The following is a 25,382-nucleotide window of genomic DNA, read 5'->3' on the forward strand; positions in this document are numbered from 1 at the left end:
CACGTAAGGTTAGGAGTTCAAGACCAGTGTGGCCAACATGGCTAAACCCTGTCTCTACCAAAAATACAAAAATTAGCTGGGTGTGGTGGCATGTGCCTGTAGTGCCAGCTACTCAGGAGGCTGAGGCAGGAGAATCACTTGAATCCGGGAGGCAGAGGTTGCAGTGAGCCAAAGTGGCACCACCGCACTCCAACCTGGGTAACAGAGAGAGACTCCATCAAAAAAAAAACCTTTAATACAATTTTTTTCTCTAGTTCACTTTTAAGTTAAATTCTATTCAATAAGAGTAAAATTTCCTTATTTTTAATATTGATTAATGACGTGTATTACATAGCTTCATCAATGTATCTCAAAATCTGCAACCAAATTAGCATTCTCTCCCTCCTTTATTCATCAAACACTTTTCTGAATGCATACTATGTTTCATTCACACTAGATCCTGAGAATACAAGGACAGATAATTCAGTTTTATTTGGGTGAAGGGAAAAAGAGGGAAACATGATAACATTTAATGTAAGCAGCAAACACAATTAACTGTTCAGAGCACAATGGAAGTACAAATAAGAAAATTACTTTTACCTCGAGGAGTCAGAAAGAGATTCACAGCCATGTTTTCTGGACTGTCTTTCAAGCCCTTACTGCAATTTAATATGTATACAAAAAGAAAAAGGTACTATACCTTTTTATTTAGATTCTAATTGGACTCCCTTCCTTATTAGCTCTATTGAGGAAAAATGTAGGTAAAATAAACCACATAAAGTGTTTAACTGGCGAGTGCTGACAGTTCTATATACCTTAGCGAACATCAACACACAACCAATATACTGAGCATTTTCATCACAACCAAAAGAACCCTCAAGTCCTTTCATAAGCCATCTTTCCCTCCATTTCTGGTCTCAGGTAATCACTGTTTTCTGTTGGTATAGATTAGTTTGCATTTTATAGAAATGGATTCATGCAATACATATTCTTTTATGTGTCTATTTTCACTCAATGTAATGATTTTGAGATGTATCCATATCACAAATATAAGCATTTTTTCATTACTAAATAGCATTCCATTTTATGAATATAGCACTATATCTTTCATCACTAAAATATACCGATTGACATTTGGGTTGTTTCTAGTTTTAGGCTACTGTGAATAATGCCGCATTAAACATTCATGTATAAGTCTTTGGGCAAGTATCTAGAATAAAATAGCTAGATCTTATCTAGGTGTATATTTGTGAGTATATGGTTATTAAGCATTAAAAGGATGATGTACCACTGAAGAAAATTATATTTAAGAAGTTCTCATACACTGTATGATATGGTCTGGCTGTGTCTCCACCCAAATCTTATCTTGAATTTTAGTTCCCATAATCCCCCCCCACATCATGGGAGGGACCCAGTGGGAGGTAACTGAATCATGGGGTCTTGTTTTTTCCTGTGCTGTTCTTGTGATAGTGAATAAGTCTCATGAGATCAGATGGTTTTATAAAGGGCATTTCCCTGCACATGCTCTCTTGCCTGCCACCATAAAAGATGTACCTTTGTCCCTCCTTCACCTTTCACCATGAAACTGTGAATCCGTTAAATTTCTTTTTCTTTATAAATTACCCAGATTTGGGTATGTCTTGATTAGCGTGTAAAACAGACTAATACACTGTAAAAATGAAAAATTCTAAAAGAATGAGTGTATTCCTGAGCCTGTAAGAGGACTTCAGTACATGCATATGAAACTGGAGTGAAACTTTAGCTGATATCTATAGGTACACACAGGGCTTCTCCTTCACCAAAATCAACAGGGCCACAAAAATGAATCAGCCCCATTCTTTGAAACAAATTTTAGATATGTAACTTTTCTAATTAATTAAACAATAACAATATAGATTATAAAATGATGAAAAAGTTCAAGGCTAAAAGAAATAAGAATTGTTAAATATAGATGTTCATGTAAAAATAATACAATTGATCTCACTCATAAGAAATTAAATATTTTACCTAGAGGCTTGGTTGTTAATCAGTTTTAACATAAAGTCACCTTTAGGCCAGGCACGGTGGTTCAGGCCTGTAATCCCAGCACTTTGGGAGGCGGGTGGATCGTGAGGTCAAGCGATCAAGACCATCCTGGCCAACATGGTGAAACCCTGTCTCTACTAAAAATACAAAGATTAGCCAGGTGTTTGGCATGCACCTGTAGTCCCAGCTGTCCAGGAGGCTGAGGCGGAAGAATCGCTTGAACCTGGGAGGTGGAGGCTGCAGTGAGCTGAGACTGTGCCTGCGCCACTGTGCTCCAGCCTGGCAACAGGGGAAGACTCCATCTCAAAAAAAAAGTCACCTTTAAAAAAGCTGCTCATCATTCTCATTTATTTATGACTTCCTGAAACATATACCAACTTGAAACAAATAATTTGGCACATCTCCATTCCTTTCTCTTTTTATTATAAAGCAGTGCATAATATGGATCTCAATCAAGATAGGTGATACATATTGTATTAGTTTTTTTCATGCTGTGGAAAAAGACATATCCAAAACTGGGCAATTTACAAAAGGGAGAGGTTTAATTGGTCTTATAGTTCCACATAGCTGGGGAAGCCTGTCATGATCATGGCAGAAGGCAAGGAGGAACAAGTCATGCCTTACATGGATGGCAGCAGGCAAAAAGAGCTTGTGCAGGAAAACTCCCCCTTATAGTAACCATCAAATCTCATGAGACTTACTATCACAAAAACAGCACAGGAAAGACCTTCCCTCATGATTCAACTATATCTCACTGGGTCCCTCCTACAACACATGGGAATTAAAGATGAGATTTGGGTGGGGACACAGCCAAATCATATTCCACCCCTGGACCCTCCCAAATCTCATGTCTTCATATTTCAAAACCAGTCATGCTTTCCCAACAATCCCCCAAAGCCTCAACTCATTTTAGCATTAACTCAAAAGTCCCCAGTCCAAAGTCTCATATGAGATAAGGCAAATAAATCCCTTCTGCCTATGAGCCTGTAAAATCAAAAGCATGTTACTTCCTATATACAATGGGACTAAAGGCATTGGATAAATAGAGCCATTCCAAATGGGAGACATTGGCCAAAACAAAGCAGCTACAGGCCACATCCAAGTCCGAAATTCAGCAGGGCAGTCAAATCTTAGAGCTCCGAAATGATCTCCTTTGACTCCATGTCTCACATCCAGGTCATGCTGGTGCAAGAGGTAGGTTCCCATGGTATTGGGCAGCTCAGTCCTGTGGTTTGCAGTATAGTCCCCATCCTGGTTGTTTTCATGGGCTGGCATTGAGTGCCTGCGGCTTTTCCAGGTGCATGGTGCAAGCCATCGATGGATCTGACATTCTGGGGTCTGGAGAATGGTGGCCCACTTCTCACAGTTCCATTAGGCAGTGCTCCAATAGGGACTCTGTGTGGGGGTCCAACCCCACATTTCCCTTCTGCACTGCCTTAGCAGAAGTTCTCCATGTGGGTCTCACATCTGCACGTTGTTTCCTAACTTCTGCCTGGGCATCCAGGTGTTTCCATACATTTCCTGCAATCTGGATGGAGGTTCCTAAACTTCAATTCTTGACTTCTGTGTACTCACAGGATCAACACCATGTGGAAGCTGCCAAAGCTTGGGGAGCTTTGGCTACAGCCTGAGCTGTACCTTCTGAAGCCACAGCTTGGACTGTACCCTGGCCCCTGTTTGCCATCGCTGGAGTGGCTGGAATGCAGAATACCAAGTCCCTAGGTTGCACAGAGCAGGTAGGCCCTAGGCCCAGCCTATAAAACCATCTGTTCCAACTAGGCCTCCAGGCCTGTGATGTGAGTGGCTGCTTGTTGTGAAGACCTCTGACATGCCCTGGAGACATTTTCCCTATTGTCTTGGAATTAACATTTTCTGCAGCTGGCTTGAATTTCTTCTCAGAAAATAGGATTTTCTCTTCTATCACATAGTCAGGTTGCACTACTTTCCAAGCTTTTAAGCTCTGTTAGCTTTTTAATACTGAGTGCTTTTAACAGCACCCAAGTCACCTCTTGAATGCTTTGCTGCTTAGAAAGTTCTTCCACCAGATACCCTAAATTATCTCTCTCAAGTTCAAAGTTCCACAAATCTCTAGGGCAGGGGCAAAATGCTGCCAGTCTCTTTGCTAAAACATAACAAGAGTCACCTTTGCTCCAGTTTCCAACAAGTTTTTCATTTCCACCTGAGACCACCTCAGTCTGGACTTTACTGTCCATATCATTATCAGCATTTTGGGCAAAGCCATTCAACAAGTCTGTAGGAAGTTCCAAATTTTCCCACATTTTCCTGCCTTCTTCTGAGCCTTCTAAACTGTTCCAACCTCTGCCTGTTACCCAGTTCCAAAGTCGCTTCCACGTTTTTGGGTATCTTTTCAACAGCCCCCCACTCCCAGTACCAATTTACTGTATTAGTTTGTTTTCATGCGACTGATGACATAACAAAGACTGGGCATTTTACAAAACAGAGGTTTAATTGGATTTATAGTTCCACATGGCTGGGGAAGCTTCGTAATCATGATGAAAGGCAAGGAGAAGCAAGTCATGTCTTACATGGATAGCAGGCTGCAAAGAGAGCTTGTGCAGGAAAACTCCCCCTTAAAATAACTATCAGATCTCATGAGACTTACTCACTATTATGAGAACAGGATGGGAAAGAACCGCCTCCATGAGTCAATTACCTCCCACCATGTCCTTCCCACAACATGTGGAATTCAAAATGAGATTTGGGTGAGGACATTGCCAAACCATATCACATACATATTAAATACTTACTAGCTGACCTACATTATGTTGAAAAAAGAGAGAGAACCACCACCTAGTATTCTCTTCAAATTACATCGTGAGTAAAGAATCTATTAGTTTCTGTCCTATTATTTGCTTCTTACTGTTTATGTTAAGGTTTCTCAGGTGACTAAAGCCTTTTTTTTTTTTTGCTGCTCATGGACAGGTTAATATGGTTTTGCCACTTTCATCCCCATTTTATTTCATTTAAAGCACAGAATGAGAAAAAATTTTGTTAGAAAGCTACTAAATCGAAAAGCTTTGCTGTGCCAATAAATTAGAGATTTTAAAAGGGTTTACCAACAATCAGTAAAAACTGAACAAGAGTGATATAAAGTAACATTTTAAAAAATGTTACATGTTTATCAATTCCTTTATATCACTATAATAGGAAAGAGTAAATTTATTCAGAACAATTAGAAGAACAGTATAATTTTTTTTGTTTTTTGAGATAGGATCTTGCTCTGTTGCCTAGGCTGGAGTGCAGTGGCACAATCTCCACTCACTGCAGCCTCAACCTCCCAGGCTCAAGCAATGCTCCCAATATCAGCCTCCCAGGTAGCAGGGTCTATTTGTGGTCATGCATACAACCACAGCTGGCCAATTATTATAGGTGTGTTTTTTTGTTTTTTTTTTTTTTTTTTTTTTTGGTAGAGAGAGAGTAGGAGGTCTCGTCATATTGCCCAGCCTGGTTTCAAACTCCTGAGCTCAAAGCATCTGCTCACCTCAGCCTCCCAAAGTGCTGGGATTACAGGTGTGAGCCACATGCCTAGCCCAATTTTAACTTTTCCTTATACATCTTGTGTATAAAGAAAACAATATAAGTCAAGAGATAATTGCCTGCATACTTGAAGAATATACCTGTATTTGTCTAGCTGGTTTACTGGGAATAGTAAAACTCTCAAACTTTTAATTGGGTACCTTAGTTATTACTAAGAATCCAATGGAATCTGAACATCCTTCATTTCCCACTGAATTAAAAAGAGAAGTCAGTATTTCACACACTTCTCTATATTTAGAGAAAATGTCAAGAATAAAGGCTCAAATATAATAAAGCATGTATATATACTCTTTTCATTTTCTTTTTTTTTTGAGACAGGGTCTTGCTCTGTGCAGTGGTCTGATCAGAGTTCCCTGTACCTTTGACTTTCTGGGCTCAAGTCTCAGACTCTGGAGTAGCTGGTACTACAGGTGTAGGCCACCATGCCAGGCTAATTCTTTTACTTTTTTGTAGAGATGGGATCTCCCTGTGTTGCTCTGGTAGGTATCAAACTCCTAGCCTCAAGTGATCCTCCTCCAGCATTGGCCTCCCCAAAGTGCTGGGATTACAGGCATGAGCCACCAAACCCAGACCTCACATCATAATTTTTTTTTAATGAAGCTTTTATACTTGGAAAAATATAAAAAGTTTTTCCATTTTTCTACCATCACTTGGTTCTACTCAATGTGCTTTCAATTAGGTAAGATTTATTTTTGTGATCTTTAAACATATTGAACAAAATGTTGGCTTAAGAAAATCCTTAAAAACATATTCCTAAACCTGCATGCTCAGAACTATTCATACTGAAGCATAAATGTATTTAACGACAGTGCATTTATATATTTGACAGTGATAACTTCCTCAGATATTTTACAGAAACAATGAACCTGAGACCTGGTTTTTAGATCAACACTACCACCAATTTGGCTGTTGATCCTAAAATATTCACTTGAATTTTCAGGTCTCTCTGTTTTTTTTTTTTATCTGTAAAATTTGGCAGGGGTGGCTGAGATGACTTCTAAATTCCCTCCTACATAAAAAACTATGACTTCGAGGTAGCTTTATTCACTTAAGTTTTCTAATTTCTCTTTGTTCCCCTTCAATCTACACATTCCATCTAAGAAACAGTTAACATTTTGCTAAATGCGGAGATTATTTTAACTTTTGAATGTTTACTCTCCAAATTTAAAAGAACATAAAGATATAGAAATTGCCTCTGTGGCATTTCCTCTTGTGTCTATAAAGAATCTTAGACTTAATAATGCCCCCAGAAAAACAAAATAAAAACAAGCAACAATAACCGCATAACCCAGAAACAAAAACCAACCTCTGTTCTTTCTTACATCGACAAATTGCCCCATATTCTGTCCAGGTACTCGAGCCCTAGAAATCACTCTTGATTTCTCTCTTTCCCACATTCCCAATCCAATCCATCACTCTAAACACTTTCCAAGTTCTTCCTCCTTCCACACTACTATAACTTAATTCAAGATACCATTACGTTGTGCCTGGACAACTACAAAAGTCTTTCAATTAGTCTCAATGCTTCCCGGCTTAACTCATAATTTCCATGCTTCTCAACTCCTTTTCCATGCAGCTCCATGAGTAATGTTTTTAAAATCCAAATCAGATCATGTCACTTCTTGCCTTCAACAACTTCTCACTATTTCAAGATGATTCACAAGGCTGTCTATCATCTACACTTTGTTTGTTTCTTGACCTTTTTCACAAAATACTCCCTGTTCACAGTATCTCACATACCCTGGTATCCTTTCTGAAATTCTACCAAATCCCTTCCTCCCTCTCTCAGGGCTTTACAATTACTACCTCCAACCTTTTTTTTTTTTTTGCGAGACAGGGTCTCACTGTTACCTAGGCTGGAGTGCAGTGGTGTGATAGCTCACGGCAGCCTAGAACTCCTGGGTTCAGGTAATACTCCCACCTCAGCTTCAAGAGTACCTGGGACTACAGCCACCACACCGGCTCATTTTTTATTTTTTAGAGACAGAGTCTCGCTGTGTTGCCCAGGCTGGTCTCAAATTCCTGGCCTCAAACAACCCTTGAGCCTTGGTATCCAAAGTGCTGCAATTACAGATACGAGCCACCACACCTGGCTCAATTAACTATACTTCTATAAGGAATATTCTTCTTCTCTTTACACAGCTAGCTCATTCACATTTTTCAGACCTCAGCTTAAATAATATCCACAGAGAGAACTTTCTTCACCCTCAAATACACTCCATTATGTCCTTTATTCCCTTGATGTCAGTCACCACAATCTATAAATAATCTTCTTTCTGTAATATTTACTTGTTTATTACCTACCTCCTCCTGTGAAAGCCTTACAAGGATAGAGACTTCATGCTCATTTTCCCCCTATAATCCCGATCACAGGCAGTGCCCCCTTAACATGGTTGGTTCAATCAATATTTGTGGATTAAGCTGTGTGTATACACCAACAAATACAAAGACATAGAGTGAGAATTTCCTGGCATTTACTCATTATTACATAACTTCGCAGTATATACATTTTATAAGTACAATCATTACCTTAAAAAATGTGACTTATGTCCTCGAAGAGGGAGAACAATAATTTGTGGTGTTAAAAAGGACGTGTTCACACTCAAAGAGATTTAGAAGCCGATGATGTAAATCATGAACAGAAACGTATTTTTCTAAGTCTGAAATCCTGGCTATTCTGATCTGCATGATTATGAAGACTTTTACCCATTCCTATTAAATATACTGCTTTAAATTGCCAAATACTAAGTTAATTTCCTGAAGTAGGGAAATGGTAAATACATATACCTATATTGTGTTTGCTGTTGTTTGTTTTCAGACAAGGTCTTGCTCTGCCACCCAGGTTGGAATGTGGTAGCACAATCATGTATCCCCCTGCAGCCTTGAACTCCCAGGTTCATGTGATCCTCCTATCTCAGCCTCCCAAGTATCAGGACTACAGAAGTGTTCCACCATGCACAGCTAATTTGTTTTTATTTTTTGTAGAGACAGGATCTTAATATGTTGCCCAATGAGTAATACTGCACTCCTGGGCTCACGTGATCCTCTCACCTCAGGTTCCCAAAATGTTAGGATTACAGGAGTGAGTAACTGCACCCAGATCCTACATTGTTTTTTTTTTTTCTTTTTTTATCTTTTTTTTTTTTTAATAGCATTTTAGGTTTTTGGGTACATGTGCAGAACATGCAAGACAGTTGCATAGGTACACACATGGCAGTGTGTTTTGCTGCCTTCCTCCCCTTCACCCACATTTGGCGTTTCTCCCCAGGCTATCCCTCCCCAGATTGCCCCCCCGGCTGTCCCTCCCCTATTCCCCCCAATAGACCCCAGTGTGTAGTACTCCCCTCCCTGTGTCCATGTGTTCTCATTTTTCATCACCTGCCTATGAGTGAGAATATGCGGTATTTCATTTTCTGTTCTTGTGTCAGTTTACTGAGAATGATGTTCTCCAGATTCATCCATGTCCCTGCAAACGACACTAACTCATCATTTTTGATTGCTGCATAATATTCCATGGTGTATATGTGCCACATTTTCCCAATCCAGTCTATCATCAATGGGCATTTGGGTTGGTTCCAGATCTTTACTATTGCAAACAGTGCTGCAATGAACATTCGTGTGCATGTGTCCTTATAGTAGAACGATTTATAGTCCTTTGGATATATACCCAGTAATGGGATTGCTGGGTCAAATGGAATTTCTATTTCTAAGGCCTTCAGGAATCGCCACACTGTCTTCCAAAATGGTTGAACTAATTTACAATACCACCAACAGTATAAAAGTGTTCCTATTTCTCCACCATCCTCTCCAGCATTTGTTGTCTCCATCTTTTTTAATGATCGCCATTCTAACTGGCGTGAGATGGTATCTGAATGTGGTTTTGATCTCCATCTCTCTAATGACCAGTGATGATGAGCATTTTTTCATATGTTTGTTGGCCTCATGTATGTCTTCCTTTGTAAAGTGTCTGTTCATATCCTTTGCCCATTTTTGAATGGGCTTGTATGTTTTTTTCCTGTAAATCTGTTTGAGTTCTTTGTAAATTCTGGATATCAGTGCTTTGTCAGATGGGTCAACTGCAAAAATGTTTTCCCATTCTGTTTGGTTGCCGATTCACTCTAGTGACTGTTTCTTTTGCCGTGCAGAAGCTGTGGAGTCTGATTAGGTCCCATTTTCTGTTTTGGCTTTTGTTGACAATGCTTTTGGTGTTTTGTTCATGAAGTCCTTGCCTACTCCTATGTCCTGAATGGTTTTGCCTATATTTTCTTCTAGGGTTTTTATGGCGTTAGGTTTTATGTTTAAGTCTTTAATCCATCTGGAGTTAATTTTAGTGTAAGGTGTCAGGAAGGGGTCCAGTTTCTGCTTTCTGCACATGGCTAGCCAGTTTTCCCAACACCATTTATTAAACAGGGAATCCTTTCCCCATTGCTTGTTTTTGTCAGGTTTACCAAAGATTGTATGATTGTAGATATGTTGTGTTGCCTCCGATGCCTCTGTTTTGTTCCATTGGTCGATATCTCTGTTTTGGTAGCAGTACCATGCTGTTTTGATTATTATAGCCTGGTAGTATAGTTTGAAGTCCAGTAGTGTGATGTCCCCTGCTGTGTTCTTTTTGCTTAGAATTGACTTAACTATGTGGGCTCTCTTTAGGTTCCATATGAAGTTCAAGGTGGTTTTTTCCAGTTCTGTGAAGAAAGTCATTGGTAGCTTGATGGGGATAGCGTTGATTCTATAAATTACTTTGGGCAATATACCCATTTTCACGATATTGATTCTTCCTAATCATGAACATGGAATGTTTCTCCATCTGTTTGTGTCCTCTCTTATTTTGTTGAGCAGTGATTTGTAGTTTTCCTTGAAGAGGTCCCTTACGTTCTTTGTAAGTTGAATTCCTAGGTATTTTATTCTTTTTGTAGCAATTGTGAATGGCAGTTCATTCTTGATTTGGCTTTCTTTAAGTCTGTTATTGGTGTATAGGAAAGCTTGTGATTTTTGCACATTGATTTTATATCCTGAGACTTTGCTGAAGTTGCTTATCAGTTTCAGGAGTTTTTGGGCTGAGGCGATGGGGTCTTCTAGGTATATATCATGTCGTCTGCAAATAGATACAATTTGGCTTCCACCTTTCCTATTTGAATACCCTTTATTTCTTTGTCTTGCCTGATGCTCTGGCTAGAACTTACAGTACTATATTGAATAGGAGTGGTGAAAGAGGGCATCCTTGTCTAGTGCCGGATTTCAAAGAGAATGCTTCCAGTTTTTGCCCATTCAGTATGATATTGGCTGTTCATTTGTCGTAAATAGCTTTTATTACTTTGAGATACGTTCCATCGATACCGAGTTTATTGAGGGCTTTTAGCATAAAGGGCTGTTGAATTTTGTTGAATGCCTTCTCTGCGTCAATTAAGATAATCATGCGGTTTTTGTTTTTGGTTCTGTTTATGTGATGAATTATGTTTATAGACTTGTGTATGTTGAACCAGCCTTGCATCCCTGGGATGAATCCTACTTGATCATGATGGATAAGGTTTTTGATGTGCTGTTGCAATCGGCTTGCCAGTATTTTATTGAAGATTTTTGCATCTATGTTCACCGTGGATATTGGCCTGAAGTTTTCCTTTCTTCTTGGGTCTCTGCCAGATTTTGGAATCAGGATGATGTTGGTCTCATAAAATGATTTGGGAAGGATTCCCTCTTTTTGGATTATTTGGAGTAGTTTCAGAAGGAATGGTACCAGCTGCTCTTTGTGTGTCTGATATAATTCGGCTGTGAATCCATCTGGACCTGGGCTTTTTTTGTGTGGTAGGCTCTTAATTGCTGCCTCGACTTCAGATCTTTTTATTAGTCTATTCATAGTTTCGGCTTCCTCCTGGTTTAGGCTTGGGAGGACATAGGTGTCCAGGAATTTATCCATTTCTTCCAGGTTTACTAGTTTATGTGCATAGAGTTGTTTGTAATATTCTCTGATGATGGTTTGAATTTCTGTGCTATCTGTGATGATTTCCCCTGTATCATTTTTTATTGCATCTATTTGGTTGTTCTCTCTTTTCTTTTTTATCAGTCTGGCTAGTGGTCTGTTTATTTTGTTGATCTTTTCAATCAACCAATAAAGCAGCTCTTCGATTTATTGATTTTTTTGAAGGGTTTTTTGTGTCTCTATCTCCTTCCGTTCAGCTCTGATCTTAGTTATTTCTTGTCTTCTGCTAGGTTTTGAGTTTTTGTGATCTTGCTCCTTTAGCTCTTTCAATTTTGACGATAGGGTGTCAATTTTGAATTTCTCCACTCTGCTCATATGGGCACTTATTGCTGTATATTTTCCTCTAGAGACTGCTTTAAATGTGTCCCAGAGATTCTGGCATGTTGTGTCTTCGTTCTCGTTGGTTTTGAAAAACTTCTTTATTTCTGCCTTCATTTAATTGTTTATCCAGTCAACAATCAAGAGCCAGTTGTTCATTTTCCATGAAGCTGTGCGGTTCTGAGTTAATTTCTGAATTCTGAGTTCTAACTTGATTGCACTGTGGTCTGAGAGGCTGTTTGTTATGATTTCAGTTGTTTTGCACTTGCTGAGGAGTGCTTTACTTCCAATTATGTGGTCAATTTTAGAGTAGGTGTGATGTGGTGCTGAGAAGAATGTATATTCTGTGGATTTGGGGTGGAGAGTTCTGTAAATGTCTATCAGGTTTGCTTGTTCCAGGTCTGAGTTCAAGCCCTGGGTATCCTTGTTAATTTTCTGTCTGGTTGATCTAATATTGACAGTGGAGTGTTAAAGTCTCCCATTATTATTGTGTGGGAGTCTACGTCTCTTTGTAAGTCATTAAGAAGTTGCCTTATGTATCTGGGTCCTCCTGTATTGGGTCCATGTATGTTTAGGATCGTTAGCTCTTCTTGTTGTATCGATCCTTTTACCATTATGTAATGGCCTTCTTTGTCTCTTTTGATCTTTGTTGCTTTAAAGTCTATTTTATCAGAGATGAGAATTGCAACTCCTGCTTTTTTTTGCTCTCCATTTGCTTGGCAAATCTTCCTCCATCCCTTTATTTTTAGCTTTTGTATTTCCTTGCATGTGAGATGGGTTTCCTGGATACAGCACACTGATGGGTTTTGGTTTTCTATCCAATTTGCCAGTGTGTGTCTTTTGATTGGTGCATTTAACACATTTACATTTAGGGTTAATATTGTTATGTGTGAATTTGATACTGCCATTTTGATGCTAGCTGGCTGTTTTGCCCATTAGTTGATGCATATTGTTCATTTTGTTTATGCTCTTTACCATTCGGTGTGTTTTTGGAATGGCTGGTAGTGGTTGTTCCTTTCTATGTGTAGTGCCTCTTTCAGAAGCTCTTGTAAAGCAGGCCTGGTGGTGACAAAATCTCTTGAGTACTTGCTTGTTCGCAAAGGATTTTATTTTTCCTTCACTTATGAAGCTCAGTTTGGCTGGATATGAAATTCTGGGTTGAAAGTTCTTTTCTTTAAGGATGTTGAATATTGGCCCCCACTCTCTTCTGGCTTGTAGAGTTTCTGCCGAGAGATCTGCTTTGAGTCTGATGGGCTTCCCTTTGTGGGTGACCCAACATTTCTCTCTGGCTGCCCTTAGCATTTTCTCCTTCATTTCAACCCTGGTGAATCTGACGATTATGTGCCTTGGGGTTGCTCTTCTTGCGGAATATCTTTGTGGTGTTCTCTGTATTTCCTGGATTTGAGTGTTGGCCTGCCTTGCTAGGTTGGGGAAATTTTCCTGGATAATATCCTGAAGAGTATTTTCCAGCTTGGATTCATTCTCTTCGTCACTTTCTGGTACACCTATCAATTGTAGGTTAGGTCTCTTCACATCGTCCCACAGTTCTTGGAGACTTGTTCATTCCTTTTTGTGTTTTTTTCTCTAATCTTGGTTTCTTGTTTTATTTCATTGAGTTGACCTTCGACTTCTGATATTCTTTCTTCTGCTTGGTCAATTCGGCTGCTGAAACTTGTGCATGCTTCATGAAGTTCCCTAGTTGTTTTTCAGCTCCTTCAATTCCTCCATATTCCTCTCTAAGTTGTCCATTCTTGTTATCATTTCCTCGAATCGTTTTTCAAGGTTCTTAGTTTCTTTGCATTAATTTACAACATGTTATTTTAGCTCACGTCAGTTTCTCATTATCCACCTTTTGAAGTCTGACTCTGTCATTTCCTCACAGTCATTTTTTGTCCAGCTTTGTTCCCTTGCTGGTGAGGAGTTTTGGTCCTTTGTAGGAGGTGAGGTGTTCTGGTTTCAGGTGTTTTCCTCCTTTTTGCGCTGGCTTCTTCCCATCTTTGTGGGTTTATCCACCTGTCATCTGATTAGTTGCTGACTTTTCAATTGGGTCTCTGAGTGGATGCCCAGATTGTCGATGATGAAGTATTTCTGTTACTTGGTTTTCCTTCTACCAGTCTAGCCCCTTTGCTGTACCACTGCTGAAGTCCACTCCAGGCCCTGCTCATCTGGGGTACACCTGTAGCAGCTGCAGAACAGTGAGGGATGCTACCAGTTTCTTCTTCTGCTATCTTTGTCACACAATGATGCCTGCCAAAGGTCAGTCTCATCAGTCCTTTTTGAGGTGACTCTCTGGATATATAGGGGTCAGGGAGCTTCTTGAGGAGACGGTCTGTACTTTATAGGAGCTCAAGTGCTGAGCTGTGAGCTCCATTGTTCATTCAGGGCTGTTAGGCTGATACGTTTAAGTCTGCTGCAGCAGAACTCATAAAACCCCTTTTTTTCCTCAGATGCTCTGTCTCGGGGAGTTAGGGCTTTCTTTATGAGTATCCATTGCACTGTCCTGCCCAGCTAGGAGGCAGTCTAGTCACTATTTGCCTGCCGAGGCTCTGCCCTGCTGCCATGGGTTCCGCCCTGCTGTCGTGGGCTCTGCCCTGTTGCCACGGGCTCTGGCCTGTGGTGGAGTCTCTCTGTTGCAGTGGGTTGCCTCGGTAATGGCAGGCTGCGGTAGCAATGGGAGTGTACCTCAATAGGGGTGAATTGCCTCGGTAATGGCGGATGCCCCTCCCCCACCAAGCTGCACCGTTCTGGGTTCAGGTGTGCCTTCAGTGAAATCCTCAACCCCTAGTGTTTCGAATTGCCGTTTTGTTTGTCCCTGTGTGGGTAAAACCCACTGAGCCTGCTCACCTGGCTCCCTGCCTCAGAGCGATTTTTTTTTTTTTTAAGTTGAATGGTTGACTCTCCCAGGTGTTTTAGTTGCCTGCTGATAGGGTACCAGGATCTGTATGATTTCCCATGCAGTTGACCCACTGCGCTGGCTCAAACACCACTTCCCAGGAATCTCCTGGTCTGGCTCACTGTCCAGTGCGGTTTAATCAGATGGATACGCTAAACTGCCCTCCCAAATCTCAGACTGCCAGTTTAACAGGGCACCCGGACCAGTGCATTTTGTGCAGAGTGTGTGGAGTGCTGCTGCGCTGTGGCGCTGGCTGAAGCGGCCCCATCAGCGAAACAGCTGTGCTGGCATCCTGTGTCTCTCTGACATCTGGGAATTTCCCCGTTTTGTGGGCAACAAAGATCCGTCTGGAAATGCGGGTTTGACTCACCCTCTGCACCTTTACTGAGAGCTGCAATCCTGAGTTGTTCTTACCACGCCATCCTGAATTAATCCCCCTTACATTGTTTTTCAAGGAAAAGTTAAAATGTATTTATGAAGCCTACTACAAAATTCCATTCTAATGTTTATATGTCCCCCTATAATTCTGCCAACAGTGAATTTCTATTATGTACCTTAGACATAATCAAATATGTTTTCAGCATTCAAATAAAAAAGCTCATCAATATCTTTTCTAAAACTCAAAACACAATTTATGAACCTTCCAGATTTAGGCAAAATCCCTGAAAGACTAGGTATAAAAGCAAAAGCTCTAAATATTACATAAGTAAAATGACAAACAGTAGTCATGAAGAAAAAGCCACCAAGACTGTTAAGTGCACACATCAAAAGAGAAGCATTCAACTTACAATTCTGTGACATTATATTCAGGTTTAAAATTGTGCATTTACATGGCAAAATTTCAAGGTTTATGTACATTTACACTTGTAATGCCAGATCAGGGAAAGAAAATGAATTAATTTGTTCATTTCCCAAAGCACTAGTACCAAAGATGCAGCATAAAATGAGGTTATGGCCCAGCATTTGATCAACACAGCTTTTGGTGTGCCTGCTGATACTAGTATTAACTTCTGTAGTCCGACAGATCTCTCACATCAGTTAAAACTGTTCAATAATTCTACTTTTTCAATAGTAAATAATGAATCCATAATTGGCAATACATTTCCTAAAGAAATTACTAAAGTCTGTTTACTATCATTTGATTAGCAAAAGACAGAATATCTTTAGTTTACAAACAAATTATAGTCAATTAACTCAATTATTTCCATAAAAATTACCTACAGCAACTTTTACATAGCAGTTAGATAACAATATATGTAATTTATTGTTCTAATGTATTACTCCTATTGTTAAAGATCAAAAGTAGTTTTTATAAATATTTTAAGTATAAAAGTTGTTTTTGTAAACTATTTCATACTTAAATTATGCAAGACTCTGCATATGTATGTGTGTGTGTGAGCAAATGTATATATAGTTATGATTTAGAATTTAATCTGAACTGATGCGAGCATAGTTTCTCAAAGGGTAAAAAACATTTTACATTTTACTTGGCAAGAAAAATGTCAATCATTCACTTTTTTTTTTTTTTTTTTTTGGAGACAGAGTCTCACTCTATCACCCAGGCTGGAGTACAGTGATCTCAGCACACTGCAGCCTCTGCCTCCCTTGTTCTAGCAATTCTCATGCCCCAGCCTCCTGAAGCCGGAATTAAAGGTACATGCCACCATGCCTGGTTAGGTTATTATTATTAATTTTTTAAGGAGAGATGGGGATTCACCATGTTGACCAGACTGGTCTTGATCTCCTGACCTCAAGTAATTCACCTGCCTCGGCCTCTCAAAGTGTTAGGATTACAGGCGTGAGCCACTATGCCTGGCCCTCAATTATCCACTCTTACACAGCATTTCTTTTTCATATTTCTTCACTGCCAAGGAAAATACACCCAACTTGTAGAAAGGAAAAGGTTAATTAAAAGTTGAGAAAGTTCTCAGTACTTCAGCTTGGTTCAAAATAAGAAAATTTAAAAAATTTTAAGCAAAACACTATTAAAAAGAGCAGACGATAATATGTGTTGATAGGGTTCAATAAGCAGACTAAAAATCTTACGTTTCACATATGTAAACTTTGACTTTAACAGGTGAAATTAAGGTGGTAAAGTTAAGGTGAAAAAACAGACTTAGACCTAAAATGTTTAAACCCCAAAATAGGCCTCTATAATTAGACTTCTCCCAACCTACCTAAAGTGTTAATGGGGAAAGGAAAATTCCAAGGCCATTCAGCCTTCTCACACAGAGAATGGAGGCAGGGCTAGGGGAGAAGGCAACCATATATGACTTTTTAATTGAACCCAAGAAAAATCATCGAATATTTTTGCCAGTGCAATTCTCTCACAGGTTGCCTCTATTTTCATATCTATAAAATTAGGAACAATTACTCTGAAATTACTATTCCACGTTTTCCCTAAGACATTAGCTTTTTATAACATAGTACTTGGAAAGTAATGCAGCATGAGAAAAAAAAAAGCAGTTACACGTGTTCTTTGTCCTACAATTTTTAAGGTAAACTTTATAGAATCTCGGATTTCTGAATACCATTTAATAAAAGAGGGATTTAAATTTAATACCAAGTACAAAAATGGAAAGAACTTTAGTTTCTCAAAGTGTAAACTATCTGAAGAGATAGAGTACTTAACATTGCTTAAACCTGGTGCAGTGTATGCAAGAACCAGCCAAACTGGTAATAAGCTATCTGAGTACTCTCTCACTTCACATTATAATTTCGTTCTCTCTGCTGCAGTCACTGTTTACCACACCACACCTGACTTCCTATAATGGCTTCCTGGTATCTCTGCCTCACATCTCTGTCCATTCCAATCAGACTATATGATGCCACAAAACTGAAAATACCAATTTCTTCAAGTTACTTTCAGAGGCTCTTTCCTGTCCATATATCAAAGTCAAAATAATTCCTTAGCCTACAGACATTTTAAGTGCACACTACACATTAATGGATATACAATCAAGATCTCTACCATAGCACACCTATATTACTATTTGGCTATTTTTTTAAAAAAACCGAATATTCATGATTTACAACATGTTCCACAGCCCCAATTCTGAACTTTCCCCACAAACTACAAACTTCCTACCATCATTTTGCTGTTGACTTTTATGAACAGATGAACTTGACATCTACCTTACTGGGACGATAGAGCTATACCAAAAACACTCCTCTGACTACCGTCTTTACTACTTAAAGGTCTTCTTTAATACTTTCATTTATCTTGTGTCTTTTTTCTCTAAGGCAGAAATGTCCCTTCTCATTTTAATACTAACCTGTTTACTTGTGTTCATAATTTCACTTTATATGGTCTATGATATTTCCCTATCAGTTATTCCCTCTCTAGGAAATTTACTCTGCTTTTGTACCTACCTCTTAACCCAACAAATATGAATTCTTTCTCCCTAACTCTTATTTTAGGGTTGATAGGTTTTTGTTGATTTTTTTCCCCATAAAAGTCAAATTTGGAGGGAGAAAAAATTAGAGGCAATTTTGTCTTTCACATTAATTGCACAAACTCAGTTAAAATTATTGCTGTGAGCCATGCTTTAAAATTTTATGTGTATGTGTGTATATACCTGCTGCCTCCACCTTCCATCTCAGATACTGCTGAAACGAACAAGGTCATTTCCATTGAGAAGAAAATATATATGCTTTCTGGATAGGTGATGTTTTTAAACTTTTTATTTAGAATTAGAGGCTCACAAAAAGTTATTTAAAACAAAAAAGCACAAAAAGGTCTTATGTACCCTTTATCCCCCTTCCTCCAATGGACACTGCATAACTCTACTACTCAATAACACAACCAGGACACTGACATTGGTACACTGTCAGACCTAATTCATAGTTCATCAGTTTTCAGTGTATGCATATGGGTATGTATGGTTCTAAACAATTTTAACTTATGTATAGATTTGTGTACCACAACTAAAGCAGTATTTTAAAATATTCACTTCCATGCTAGTCAGGTTTCCATCAAACTGATAATGAGCTCAAAAATCCAAGATAAACATGCTTTTTAGGTCTCAAGAAATAGAATCTGTATATATCTCACAACATAAACGGAAAAGTATAATAAATGCAAACCAGAATTCTATTCTGGTTTTAAACTAATCTAGGAAATATATGCAAGTCAAAACTTTTTCAAATTTATAAACTGAATCCTTGAAGCAAGTTTAACCACCAAAAAACAGTGTGCTTGGAATATACTACCCAAATATAACTACCTTCTGTAAAGTCCTCAGTATTATTTCCTGGATTCTGTTGAAGATTCATGTAAGAAACAATCACATGGAGAACATCTGGGAAACTTTTGTAGAAGTCTCTAAGGACACTGTAATGCCAATAAACATCCTTGCATATTTTAACTAGGTATGTGCACAGAATCACCTAAGGAATTAATGATACCCTGATAAGTCCCTTCTAGTATTTTTTCTCAAGAGTTTGTTTGGTTAAAGAACTAGAATATTCCTTTTTAATATAAAACAAAAATTACATGGCATGTCAAGTTTTTTCACATAGGCTGCCAAGAAGCTCAAGTAAAATCAATGCTTATACACAGTTAAGCATATTATCCTTGCTTCCCACCAGATTTATCTTTGCCTCTCTTTATATGGCTTCTGGCTTTTGTATCTTTATGTAAATATCTTTTGTATGTTACTGTATGTGGTACACTGAGTCACACACAGTTTTTATATAGAACATACTTAATCCACACAAGCTTAATCTACCAATGAGGAAACTAAAATCAGAAAGACTAAATGGTAACTTGGTAGAGCTGGAAATCACATTCATTTGCAATATCCACTTTCTAGGGGTTATATTAAAATTTTATACTTTTATAATTATATTAACTTTTAAACAAATTCTATTTTTTTCTAAGGAATGCAGTATTTGGTTAATCTCTAAAATAAAGCTACAGTTAATATTTATTTTCATTCTGATAAGAAAACATATATTTAGTGTGTGCTCTGTAACTATACTCAAGTTGTGTTCCTTTGTTCATTTTATTTTCTCTACCATTTAAAAAGCTCCTTAATGGTATATGCTTGTTTTTAGAGCTTATGACAGTGTTACAAAACAACATGTACTTCTATCTATATTTAGATTGTCTCTATAGTGAAATGCTTTCATGTGATAATAGTCATAATTACTATCTCTAAAAGTAGCAGTAGCATATTGTTTATTCTTATATACATGATGTACTTTACTAATAAACTCACCATAAAATATAACAGATTGATGAAAACTAAATAATCTTAATTTTATACTACTTATAGACTGATAACTGTTTTATTCTAAAACTGAATAACAAAGAAAACAGGGTAAGGCTTGCATGAGACTTTAATAACATAACAAATATAACTAATCAATTAACATAATTGATATCACTGAAATAAACATTTATTTTAAATGCTGGATATAAATAGTTCCCTTTTGAATGTAACTGCTGCAAATATACTTTGAATACTTTGGCAATTTCAAAGTATTTCTGTATTATATTAATATATGCTTTCTGATCAACTTATATAATAAAATATTATAGAATTATTAGTAACTATTTTTCAGCATTTTCAGAAAGAACTATGAATTTCTTCTACACTAGTTTTATATGAAGGCTTTTTATATAAAAATAAAGCCTTTGTATTAAAATAGTGTAGAGGCTTTATTTTTATATAAAAAGCCTTTATATAAAAATAGTGTAGTATAAGAATTACCAATACACAAATGGATAAATGCATATGTTTCAGCATCCTTCCCATTTATACTTGATATCAATGAATAAACAATATTTCACTTCATAAACACTGGTTTTGGCAAGCCTGATTACTATCTCATTTTAATATTTATTTACCTATCAGTGAGGAAAAATACAACTTTTTATCTCATGTAAGATAGCATATAATAAAAACTTAAGTGTGCAAATCTTTCCAATATAGTACCAGTTATATAATAAACATTAATTTTATTTCTGTAAAGAGGTATATTTGTTTAATTTTAAAACATCTTTATTTGATTTGTACATTATTCTTCCCCTGTGTATAAAAAGGCACAAATATTTCAAATATTTAATTTCATTTAATCACTTTCTTCTAGATACTAATAGCTTTTAACAGTAGATCAAGTAACAATTATTTCCTGACCTCAAGCAGTAATAACCACAAACTGAACACTAGTCTCAAATCACCAATTTATCCCCAGGAATTATAAATACAGGATGGGAATTTAACATAAAGCTTTTTAAAACTAAAGGCCATTTAAGTATATCAACAATTTAAAATGTGCACAGTTATATAAACAAATCAATAAAATGAAGAATGCCACAAAGATGGCTATATAAGAACATAATCTTTTTTTAACGCCTTTGAAATAGAAGTGTAAATAGGCCAAAGGCATGCATTTCTGAAATACGACACTACTGGGCTTTAAAACCACATTTCCTGGTATATCCCAGCAAATGCACAATTTTGATTATTTCTTTCCAAATTGAAATACAATTTTCCTTTCTTCTCTGATCTGAAAGATGTCGAACTTCTCATAAAAAGAGTTATTTTGGCAAAGTTAAAGGGTAGAATTTAAAAATATTGCTTAGGTCGTAAGTCTGGATACTTTGAAAGATAAATCTACAAATAAAGTGCCTCACAGGCTCTCCGGAAGAAAAAAGACCAAGCATTTTAAATGAAAAACATTCCCAAGCCTGTGATTCTTTCATTTCTATATGCAAGAGGGAGACTGGGATTCAAAAAGTTCATTAGCAACAAAGCTTTACTCCATCCCATTTAGCAGAATGTCAGTCTGTTATCTCATGTTAGGATTATGTAAGACTGTTTTCTTCCATTAGGAAGAGTTCCTAAAATGGGCACTGTCAAGGCTGGTAAAACTGAAATGTGACCTAGTTTTTCTCCAAAGATTTACATGGATTTTATGGTAATTCCTTCTACAGTTGGAGCCTGTCTCCTTTCAAATACACTATGCTAACTGAAATGTGCGAGGAAATACTTTACTTTTCATGTGTCAAAGTAAAAATCTACAGAACATGTAAGAATTTCTCAAATTTTTATCTCCAATAGTGAATTCTTAGCCAAAGGCTAAGAATTGATCTTAGCCAAAAGGCTGAGAAGCAATCCAATAATGAATTCTTATACCACTTTCTATTTACATCAACTTTACTATCCGTTGTAAGCCTACTATCATCCTGAATAAACCTACACGAAAAAAATTATTCATTTGGAGTACATTAATAAAATAGAAATCAACTGATTAGCCTCACAGATAAGTTTGATAAAACACAAATATATGAACTTTAAAACATACTTTATTTGAAAGATAAAGATTCTCTGTATTGATCACAAGGCTATCATGTAGTTTTCTACACTCCTTTTAAAAATGAAGCATTACATTCCCGAGAGTGAGGAAGGTTGGTGAATTAATTAAAATAGAAGCCACTAAAAACTTGTTTAAAAAAGAAACATTTCTAGTCACAAAATAGAATGAGAAATGTATTTCAAGTAAATTAACAAATCAACCACACATTTATAGACTTTTATATTATTCTTGTAATTCAAGTATAAATACTGCAATTGTCCTACAATCATTCTAGAGAAATCACTAAGAAGTTCACAGAATTTAATTTCAAATAAAAGGGTAAGAAGGCATGCAGTCTACAGAAATTATATGCATATGAAAGCATGGCACAACCAATACATTTTCATCATATATTTACAGTAAGTAATGAATCACTTCTCAGATTTATTCATTTTTAAGACTTCCAACTTCATTTTCCTGAACTGAAGTTTATAGGTATAAAAATATGACCTGTATTTACTATGCTTAATCAACCATTTAGCTGTGATTTCCACTGAACTAAATGAGGATAAGTTGGTTATAAATACTTACAATGAAATGAAAAAAATTAACTTCATAGCTTAAAGAATATCCATAGAACTTCATATTGTATATCTCATAAGATAAAGTAAATAAATGAGATACATACTATAATAATAGACTTCAGTTTCAGCAAAAGAATGATCTTGTTAAGTAGACATTTATTACCTTAACTTCAAGGTTCTTGGATACACAGAAAATAAAATTACTCTATGCCCACAAAACCAAAGCAATATGAGACAAACTATCACTGTTTGTATTTCTCCTATTTTATCAATAGGAGAAACTCCAGGACAGAAATTCTCAAAACAGGTAATATTCTCTGTGTTCAAACAATGTATATTCAAGAATAACTAAAATGAACAAGGTTTAAAGAATAGTTTTGGTACCCTTACATTCTAGTTACAAACACAGAAGGATAAGAATAAAAACAGTAATAATCAATACTCTCCAAGTACAGCCATTACTCTTTTACTCAGCTGAGGTCTTTTTAATATAAATTGCTAAAATTAATCATATAAATATACAATAAATGGTTCATTCTTAAAAGTTGATATTATAAACTACAGTACTTAATAAAAATCCTAAATATGAAAACACAAAGTTATAAACATAAAGTAATAGAATTTTGTAAATAAAGCTAACAACCTATGATAAAAAGAACTGGAAGAAAGGAGCAGATAGGAAGATCTACAGGCTATATTGGGGATTAAAAACCGTAAGTTAAAATTCATATTAAGACACCTATGTCCTCAGAATAATTACTGATATTTCAATACTTATGGCTATTATAACTCCTATTTCAGAAAATGTGAAAAAAGGAGAATAAATGAGGCTAGTTTAACCATTCCTGCTATATATGAGTTACAACTGTAGTTTCAATGCTTTTTCCTACTTCTTTCTTATATCATAAACCAATGTATTTATGTCCTTTCTTTCTGGCTCATATGCATAAATCACTTTTCGGAGGACTGGCTATTATAAAAGGGCCATATCTTTTGTGTTTATACACAAAATATAACTCATTTGAATTAAACGCTCAATGGGGAAAATAAGCATTAAAAGTTATCCTAGCTATAGAAATAAAACTAAATTTCTAGGAGGTTTTATAGGTGAATGATAAAATATGTGTTTTGGCTCAGAAAATAGAAATCTAAGGAAAATCAGGATAAACCTAATTAAGCTAAATATACTTAGATTTTTTTCTGTATTTTGTTTATATGTAAAAAGGGAAAGCAGAAATGGTAACAGGACTACAATATACCCATACCCCAGTTCTTGCTTTTTGCCTAGTAAGAACAGTATATTATAGAAGGTGGTGAGGATGACAATGATATAATAACAAATAGGAATGAAGTCAATACAAATGCAATGGGCCAATCTAGCTTTTGAGAAGAGAATGGTTTTCATGATTGGTTTTACTGAATTGCAAGTAATAAAAAATGTATTTGGACAGACATAGAAACTTTAAAAAACTGTGTCCATAAGCATTCTCATTCAGAGATATTACTTCAATGAAACCTAATTGAGAATATGGACATATGTATTTTTTCTAAACTTAAAGCTTAGAAACTGACTTAATTTCCTCTGAAAATATCATTTCTGATATTAGAGGAAAACAATTCATTTCCTGTGATTTCTTACGTAAGAAATACAATGGCCCAAATCTTCATAAATTGTTAAATAAGCAGTGCTAAATCATACTGATTCATGTTAGTGTTTTAGCCTAGAAAAGTCAGTGCTAACACCAAAGTAGATTAGTCTGAAGATCATAATTCTTAAAAATGTATGTGTAGTACTTATATGTCAACACTTACGGCTATCGTAACATATGTTTCCTAGAGCCCTGCCCGTTTGAAGCAGTACTTCCTGGTCTTTGCTGTTTAGCAGCTGCACCAGTGGTGAAATCAATCCAGCATCCACACATGGAATTCGCATAAACTCTGAAAATAAGAGACATATTCAATTAAAAATCTAACAATTCACAATTTACATAAATCAACTCCTCTAATAAAATAAATACCTACTTTTAATATATGGTATTTAAAAACTATCTTGAAAAGGTGGCTGAATATTTGAAGAGTACATTTCTGTTCAAAAGTACCCTATTAGAGCCCTACTAAATGCTTCATAGAATACACAAATATGAGTGGGGTCATATTTTTGTTTGCTGACAGTCTCTGCCATAAACCAAAAGGATTTTTAATTAACTTTCATTACAGCTAGTTTATCACTATCTTCTTTTAATAACTGGATGAGCTTTGGAAGCAGTATGTGTGATAATGGAAACAATTGCAATGTATTTCTACAAGCCTCATAATTAAAGTACTATAGTTATAAACTAAGCCATCAAATTGCCTAATTTTTCACTGTTTTCTAAAAAAAAGAGCATATATATATAAGCATATAAATATAAATATATATATATATATATTATTTTTTTAAAGGGTTCAATGACCATTAAAAAATATTATGTCCTTTTTGGTTGGTAAGACATGATAGATTCATCCACTTCTTATCTTCATTCCTGTCCTTTATTAAAATCCATTTTATGGCTCACTCATATCTGCTGCTGTACCCATACATTTATAGGTCTCAAGCACTGAATATTAAGATTTCTCAAATTTCAAACTCATATTTTCCTTATATTTATGGCATACCATTCTCTATGTATTAACTCCCCATGATATCACCACAGTCATGATTACACATAAACTTTTTTTTTTTACAGTGTCTCATGATGGACCA

General features: G+C 36.5%; 1 protein-coding gene across 11 annotated transcripts in view; it reads right to left on the reverse strand.

The window, feature by feature from the left end:
• Positions 1-25,382, reverse strand: part of RAP1GDS1 (Rap1 GTPase-GDP dissociation stimulator 1) — a 210,267-nt gene that overhangs the window by 84,547 nt on the left and 100,338 nt on the right. For all 11 annotated transcript variants that reach the window (XM_078366782.1, XM_008992945.5, XM_035293279.3 and 8 more), the window contains exon 4: positions 24,452-24,577. In XM_078366782.1, the coding sequence (XP_078222908.1) occupies positions 24,452-24,577 (126 nt within the window). The remainder of the gene's footprint in view (positions 1-24,451; positions 24,578-25,382) is intronic.

This window comes from Callithrix jacchus, chromosome 3, assembly GCF_049354715.1.
Source record: "Callithrix jacchus isolate 240 chromosome 3, calJac240_pri, whole genome shotgun sequence".
In the NCBI taxonomy this organism is placed as follows: domain Eukaryota; kingdom Metazoa; phylum Chordata; class Mammalia; order Primates; family Cebidae; genus Callithrix; species Callithrix jacchus.